At 44.5% G+C, this 8,466-nt stretch overlaps 1 protein-coding gene across 1 annotated transcript; it reads right to left on the minus strand.

The window, feature by feature from the left end:
- On the minus strand, positions 1-2,143 carry LOC147962643 (DIMBOA UDP-glucosyltransferase BX8-like). Its single transcript, XM_087534262.1, has 2 exons — positions 1,869-2,143; positions 1-133 (listed from the first exon to the last, which is right to left on the minus strand). The coding sequence occupies exons 1-2, from the start codon at positions 2,141-2,143 to the stop codon at positions 1-3; spliced, it is 408 nt and encodes a 135-aa protein (XP_087390388.1).
- Between the last annotated feature and the right edge of the window lie 6,323 nt (positions 2,144-8,466).

An 8,466-nucleotide genomic window follows, 5' to 3' on the forward strand; every position in this document is an offset into this window, starting at 1 on the left:
CTAGACTACCCCGAGGAACGACACCCTACTGCCGGCGATGCCCCACGCCATCTTCACCGGGTCCCGGGCCGACATGCAAGCCAGGTTACTGAAGCTCACGTAAAGCACCGACGCAGCAAGGCGCGCGTCCAACCTGTTGGAATTCATCCACAGGATCGATCACATCAAATCACGATGAACACGCACACGATAAAACTTTTACCAAAGGCACGTGTCGTGCCTCTCTTTTTTATTTTCTGTTTTCTCGTGACCTAATACAAATTTGCTGCCCCTCTGTGTATATATGAAGCTCACGTAAAGCACCGACGCAGCAAGGCGCGCGTCCAACCTGTTGGAATTCATCAACAGGATCGATCACATCAAATCACGATGAACATGCACACGATAAAACTTTTATCAAAGGCACGTGTCATGCCTTTCTTTTTTATTTTCTGTTTTCTCGTGACCTAATACAAATCTGCTGCCCCTCTGTGTATATATGAAGCTCACGTAACGACGCAGCAAGGCACGCGTCTAACTTGTTGGAACTCACCCACAAGATCGATCATATCAAATCACGATAAACACGCACACGACAAAACTAGACACACACGTGCTACCTATAAATTCCAGCCGGACTCCTACTAGATGTGCTTAGCACACACGGACACGCCTAGTACACGAAAGACAAACCAAATCCCACACGGCCAGCTTAGTCCTAGCTAACCACGCAACACAACTCAAGATTATACCTAACAATCTCTTCCTAATCTTAACACTTGTCTTCGATGCTTCTCCAATCTTGACTTGTTGACGATTCGGCTCCTTGTCGACTCATCTACTCGCACCATGACAAGTTAAATTGATAGGCTTCATTGATCGCAACAATCTCTTCCCAATTTTAACTTAGCGAATTTACGGACCATCTCAAATATACCTTGGACTACCCAGCCTCACTAGTAACCTATGGAAAACCCCACCCGGTAGACTGCACCATCCACCCTAGCGAGATACATGCCGACTCTTTGTGGATCACATCACCCTGTGGACTACACCGCCCACTCCAGCCTCATGTAGAGATATGGCCTCATTGAAGAGACTCACCTTCACTGGTTTACCGCCTCCCCCCCCCACATAGTTGAACTTGATTCTTTCGTCGAGACACACGGACGACCTGGGCACGCTTCATCTTCAACGCCTCCTCACAGAGACAAGCACTTGGACATGACGACGACAACGACGACTGACCAACCGACCGACCGTGCTAACCCGCACGACTCCTTGACTCATCAAACTCCCATGGACGACGATCTTGACGACTTTCCGGCACCGCACCACGGCACCATCGCTCCTGTCAACGATCTTCTTCCACCGCCTTCCCGACGATAGCCCGTCGTCTCCCTCCATGTCGCTCCGACGAACGACGATCGCTAGAACCTCCTCGTCGCTGCACCACCCAACGACGATATTGCCCGCCCCGAGGCGCTAGTAGGTCGCCATCCCGGGGCAAGCGCGGCTTCAAATCAACCTTGCTCTGATACCAATTGTTGGAATTCGCCCACAGGATCGATCACATCAAATCACGATGAACACACACACGATAAAACTTTTGCCAAAGGCACATCCATGCCTCTCTTCTTTATTTTCTGTTTTCTGGTGACCTAATACAAATCTGCTGCCCCTCTGTGTATCTATATACACGTCCAGGCTCTGCCTAGCCGACTCAAACTAGACACACACGTGCTACCTATAAATTCCAGCCGGACTCCTACTAGATGTGCTTAGCACACACGGACACGCCTAGTACACGAAAGACAAAACAAATCCCACACGGCCAGCTTAGTCCTAGCTAACCACGCAACACAACTCAAGATTATACCTAACACAACCACTTCAGGAAGCTCAGGTCCTGCCGTAGCAGGCTGCTCTCGGCGGCGGCCGCCGGGAAGAACTGATGGAGCGGGCCGATGTGGAACACCCGCGTGGTGAGGTCCTTCCGGGGCTTCACAAGCTGCCGCCGCTCCAGCGCGTCGACCGTGTTGTGGACGATGCCGGTAGACTCTTTCACGGCCGCGACGACGCGCTCCAGCAGCTTGCACGTCACGTCGTGGCGCCTACCGAGCTGCATCAGGTGGCGCACCCGGTACGGCGGCAGCTCGCTCATGTCCCTTTCCAGTTCCTACTATGTAAAACAAACCATGCGAGACGGTGGCCTTCACTTCACGGCAGCTCGCCGCATAAGGCGTTCCAACCCGAGGCAGCCCCGACGTCGCATCATCCCAAAGCGAGGCGGCTGCAGAGTGGTGCACATGGCGGCGCTCCGCCCCTCGCCGACCGCGTCTTCGTCTGGTTCGTCTGCAACCACGCTCTGGCCGATGGCGCTGCCCTCTAGGATTTCCTCAACGCCGGGGCCGAGATTGCGTATGCCAGGCCATGTTCGAGCGATGGTCACCCAGCGGCGGAGTGGAGGTCCCGGTCGTGATGCCGTGCGCAGGTCGACCAGGATTCATCGAGCGGCTGGAGCCGCGCCTCCGTTGCGCGCTCATGGTGCACTTCCAGCGGTGTCTCTGGCGGCACTCAGTTAGCGAGCTCCGTATGAGGTTATTTCGTCATGTTCTCACATGGCTACGTGGGCAAATCCAGTATGGGTTCATTGATCTACTGCTTTGGTTGGCTTGCACAAAACATAAAAGAAAGATTTCTAGCATGTGTTTGCTGGTTCTTTGTGAAGATAAGCTTGGTTCCTTTTTTTAACCTTTTGTATCATTTTGATTACATATTGGGAGGATTGTACATAGAGAGTTTGATTTTTTAGCAAACCTTTTGTATCATTTTGCTTATATATATTGGGGGAATTGTATATAGAGAGGAAGTGGCCACGTCCAAGATCTTCCAATCTACAAGCAGAGGATTGATGTGTGAAAGTTGGGACCGCATGCAGCGAAGAACAAGGGGTGCAGGGAAACAACATCTTAATCCTCCAAGGTTCGCTAATTTCCAACAAAACATGAATGAGTTGATTTTGTTTGACTTTCCACGTACATGTGTGTTTCCTGTATTCTTGGTATACCATGGTAGGGAAGTATTAAAATTTCAGGTTTTTCGTGTACTTTCATGTTTATGCATGAGCCCATGCAAAAAACAAAAAGTTTATGCATGAGTAGCTTCATTGTACATTATTTGAACTGGCTAATTTACTGTTTCATGTGAGTCTTTCTGTAATATGTTCCTCTGCATGTACTGCAGTTCAGATTATTGTATACATTGTTCTTCCATAGTAGTGCTTTATGCGAGAAGTGCCAAAATGGCCTGCGTACAACATTTACCATTGGATAAGGCTGAATTAGTTGTTAAAAATTTCTTTCTTTATAGCGGAATTATCTTCTGAATGGTGTTCCTCCCACGGAAGTGCTTCCGGCGAGAAGCACCGAAATAAGTATGTATGATACTTACCACTGAATAAGGTCAAAATAGTTGTTATATCTTTCTTTCTTTTTGATTTGAAGTTGAGATATCTAAATCACATCACTCTGTTGATATCTTGGTGCTTAAACTCCTTGAATTGTTTCGTGAAAACATGAATTCTTCATGTAAATATTGAAGTGTTATCAGGCACATTGACCATTGGCAGTTCTCTTCATGAATTATTTTATTACTCTATTGCTTGGACAAGAGTCTACATAGTCGCGACTGATCGACGGGCGCGGCGTGTCGCCGCGCGGGCTAAGCTAGTAAATACCTAGTACTCTAATATGTTCAATAATTTTATAGTTCATACGTACATTTGTAGTGCTCTAATATATTTCTTTCTATTTTTTTTCTTAAATATGCACGAGTGTGCATATCATATATTAAAGAAGAAGGGCAAAAGAATGCCTCCATCATAGTACAACGTTCAATGCATACAGTACGCTACTCCTCACGTCTATCCCACCATACCAGCCAACTAAAGAAGGGGCTTACATCCCTTTTCAGTAGGCCTGCTGACACCCACACTAAGCCCTCAAGCCTAATTCTACGTAGCAACACCTCGCACGAGGGTTGTGCCCCATCGAAAACAATGGCATTTCTTTCTATTTCTTTTAATCTTTTAGTATTTCTAGAGCATAGCTTGTACACTTTTACTTCTTTGGGATGGAAGGTTTTAATGAGGCAAGCGCTAATAAAACTCTAGATTTATCCCACATAATACTCTACATTTTTTTGAGACATTTTTGGACTTTTTTTCGCTGTACAGAGGGGAAAACGTGCCAGCCGAGGTAAATATGTGCCAGGAGGCCCAGCGTGCCATAACGGGCCGGCATGCCTGGGCGTGCCGCGTGCAGGCCCAGATAGGCTGCGTGCCGTGCCTGGGCTGCGAGCTCCCGCCCGTGGGCCGGCACGGCACGACCTGGCTAATAGTCGTGTTGTGGCGGGCCGTGCCGTGCCAGGCACGATTGCCGCGGGCCATGCCTGCCCGTTTGGCCAGGTATAGTGGCAATAAGTATTTACGTTTCAAGCATCCTACCTAGCCGGTCAAAAACACATTATACTTAACTTCAATCTAAAAGAGCTAATCTTGCACCAGTTCACATTGTCATCCTCTGAAGACTGCTCAGTTACTCCTGTAAACAGCATTGACGGGAACCCTTAATGGAAGGAAGAAAGAAGCTTTACCCTAACGTCGTACTGTCCCCAGCTTGGGCCTCGGCTTGTATGGCGCGGCGAAGCGGGAGGTAAATATACATTTTATAGTTTTTTATTCAACAGCCTATATGATTTGTTCCGTAGTAGTTTTCTTTTTAGAAAAATAAAATTAACACAACGATTTTGGTATCTTCGTGCAAGTAATATATTTTTTTAACATCAGTACAGACGCAAGCGCTCATACATACGCACATCCACTCACCCCTATGCAACGGCGATTCTATGTGTAAGCTGTGGGGTCAGCCGACCCCACAGCCTTTTTGCAAAATAGCCTAGAATTACTGTTTATCCTGAAGAAAAATATCTAAGAAAATCCATTGACCCCACAGACTTATGAGGCTGGCACCGCCACTGCCCCTATGAACGCACACACGCACACCCTACCCCTATGAGCACCTCTCACCGTAGGCATCTCGTTGTCGACGGGAACGTCTCTTTCCACTGAAAGCGCATCACCAAAAATCCTGAAATAAATGCAGGAATAATGCGAGCCCTGATGGGCTGGGGATACCACTGTCCCTCTAACCGTACAACCACAGGTTGGTTCGTTGTCCACGTAATATTTGAACACGTTATAACTTGTAGTATATAACATATCTCATGGGAGGTCATACATTTTTCATAGCCGGTGGAACATATTTTAAAAATAATATTTTCACACAACAATTCTTTGCAATTATTGTCGTTTATTCCACAAAGATAAAATATCCCCACAGAAAAACAAAAAAACACAATTTAAAAATATTTTCAGCTTTAAATACAATAACTTAGAAATACACCTTTGGGCCGTACTTCCTCGAATGGAAAGCCCAATTGGCCTCCCCAGGGCACTGCCAATTACTCAGAGCAAGGGAGCTCCTATAGGCCGCCTTAAACGAGAGCAACTAATAAGTGAGTACTCCTTCGAAAGTCTCCGCAAGGGTCATTTTGGGTGGGCTGTGAGTGCGCTGGGCATTCCCTCCGGGTTTTTTTTTTCTGTACACACTTTGGGTTTTTAGATGTTTTTTTGTTTTTTTTACTTTTTGGTTTCCCCCTTTTTTCATGGTTTTGGCCCCAAAAAATTAGAAATAAAAATTGCGCAAAAAGCACGTTTTATTTTTTTCCCTTCTGTGAGAGGCACGGATTTACTTCTCGTGGAGGCACGGATTTGCTTACCAGAGAGGCACAACCGTGCCTCTTGCAAAAGGGAAACAACGTGTTTTCTCTTTTGTTCTTTCCTTTCACGAGAGGCACAGATTTACTTCTCGTAGAGGCATGAATTTGCTTCCATGAGAGGCATAGCCGTGTCTCATTTGTTTTCTTTTTATTCCCTTACACAAGTGGCACATATTTAGTTCTCGTGGAGGCACGGATTTTCTTCCGCGAGAGGCACAGTCGTGCCTCTCGCAAAAGGGGAAAGGCGTATTTTATATTTTTGTTCCTTCCAAGAGAGGCATAGATTTATTTCTCGTGGAGGCATGGATTTGCTTTAGCGAGAGGTATAGCTATGCCTCTCAGAAAAATTTAAAAATAGTGTTTTATTTTTTTCCTTTCGCGAGGGGTGCGGATGTACTTCTCGTAGAGGTACGGATTTGCTTCCGCGAGAGCACACTCGTGCCTCTCGGAAAAAGAAAAAAAAACATGTTTTCTTCTATTTTTTCCTTCCAAGAGAGGCATGGATTTAGTCCTCGTGGAGCCACGGATTTTCTTCCGCGAGAGGCACACAAAACAAAAATAACCATGTTTTTTTTTCAATGAGCGGCACATATTTACTTCTCGTGGAGTCACAGATATGCTTCCGCATAGCATAGTAGTGCCTCTCGAAAAAAAGGGAAAAACACATTATGTTTTTTTACTTCCGCGAGAGGCAAAGATTTACTTCTTGTGGTGGCATAGTCGTGCCTCTCGGAAAAGGAAAAAACGAGTTTTCTTTTATTTCCTTCCGCGAGAGGCACGGATTTGCTTCCGTGAGAAGCATATGCATGCCTCTTTGGAAAGGAAAAAACGTGTTGCGGGTTTGGTTTTTTTATCCGGTCTTTCATGGAAAATAATTGTCGAAACCTATTAACATGGGATCTAATTTTAAAGATCTCGACGCGAGGAATCCAACGGTGAAAACAGTTTAAGATTTGAATGCACGGTTTAAGAGATAAAATGTTTTGAATAAATGAATCTATGAAAAATATTAAAACTCACTTGTCACAACCTGGGGAGGTGGAAATGATCTTTGTAAAGAGTACTCCTTAATTAGTAATTTTGGCCTTAAGCGTCCTTGAGCTTCCCGGCGCCCATGCGCACCCGCTCATGGGCCGGCCCAAGAAAGAAGACTAGCACGGTCGATGGTTACTTAGGTTTGCTCGCGGTTAACCACTTGACTGGTGAGCTGTTGACTTTTGAAAAATTACGTAATAATTAAAAGAATGTCAAAAAATAAAAACAAAACATGAAAATAAAAAATGTTCATGGATTTTGGAAAAAAATAAAAAATTTCAAAAAAGTTCATTGATTATGCAAAAAAATATGATCGAATTAGAAAAATGTTCACAAAATTATAAAAAAATCATTGATTTTAAAAAAGTTATTTGAATTTGAAAATTGTTCAATGATTTTTAAAAAGTTCATCGATTTTGGAAAAAATCATCGATTTTGCAAAAAATTCATTGAATTTGAAAGAAAGTTCATTTATTTCAAAAAGATCATCGATTTGAAAAGTTCATAGAAACTAAAAAAAGTTTGTCAAATTAAAAAAAAAGTTCATCAAATTTCAAAAAAAATTTGTGCAATTTGAGAAAGAAGGAAAGAAAAAAATCATTGAAATCCCAGGTTTTTTTCTGAGGGGTAAAACGAAGCTTTATTATTCAAAATCCATATGGTGCGGGATACAAAATGGATAATGGGGAGCGTCTAGCCAAACATGATGACCCTGGTCCAATGAATGTGCAAACTTGGCAATAGCAGCTCTGCCCTCGAAAGTTATATTACAATTGAAAGTTAATAAACATTGTTTTTATCTCTGTGATGATTGCCCTAATAGCCTCCACGGCTTGCTCTCTGCATGTTATTGACCACCCACTCGGGGTCAGACGCGATAAGAAAATTCTGCAGCAACAAATCTTGAGCAAGAGATAAGCCTTCACGACATGCAATTGCCTCCGACGTTTGTCCGCTTGTGTTTGTGTCCACAGGTTGGATCCTTTCGATCTATGCTTTTCTTCATCAGTGGTGGTTGTTTTTCTCGTGCGCTGGTCCTATGAAGTCTTAACACGATGATTTTGTGATTGTCTACTACAACAAGTTTTGTCCGGCTCCGATGAGGGAGGGGCGAAGACGGCGGCGTGACTTCGTCTCGCTTCAGTGCTTGTAGTCGTCGCTGGGATGTCTACGGACCTGGATGTATTTTTTTTTACTTCTGGTTCTTTATACTACCTTAACAGTTGATGAATAGATCGGAAAATTTTCCTCGAATTTTTTTTTACTAGTATATGTCAAGATGCGAATCTATATATATACAATGTAATGTCAACCACATCCACATGGGCCGGCTGGCTGTCATGCTCAACCACCCTCTGGGCAAACTAGTACTAGTTAACAACATAGATTCTCCCTTTAGCCAGTGGCACCTTTTGTCCAATATACAAACAAACTGATAAGCTCAAGAGGCTAATTAACTAGACTAGCATCTGCAGCTGTCTGGTGGTTGATCCATCGAACATGACTAACTACTAGGTAGTTAGGTCAACGAGCCCAACAAGTACTGTCTAATTAAGCTCTTCATATGTACTAATAGACTCTTACAGGCTCATTTTGTAGCACTCAGCTAGG

This window comes from Triticum urartu, chromosome 7A (assembly GCF_056163025.1).
Source record: "Triticum urartu cultivar PI428250 chromosome 7A, HENAU_Tu73, whole genome shotgun sequence".
NCBI classification, from domain to species: Eukaryota; Viridiplantae; Streptophyta; class Magnoliopsida; order Poales; family Poaceae; genus Triticum; species Triticum urartu.

Excerpts from the sequence above, each read along its gene's own strand:
- LOC147962643 (XM_087534262.1), bottom strand. The coding sequence starts at position 2,143 with ATGAGCGAGCTGCCGCCGTACCGGGTGCGCCACCTGATGCAGCTCGGT. Across the intron at positions 134-1,868 it reads GACCTGAGCTTCCTGAAGTG|GTTGGACGCGCGCCTTGCTG; the intron begins GTTGTGTTAGGT and ends GAATTCCAACAG.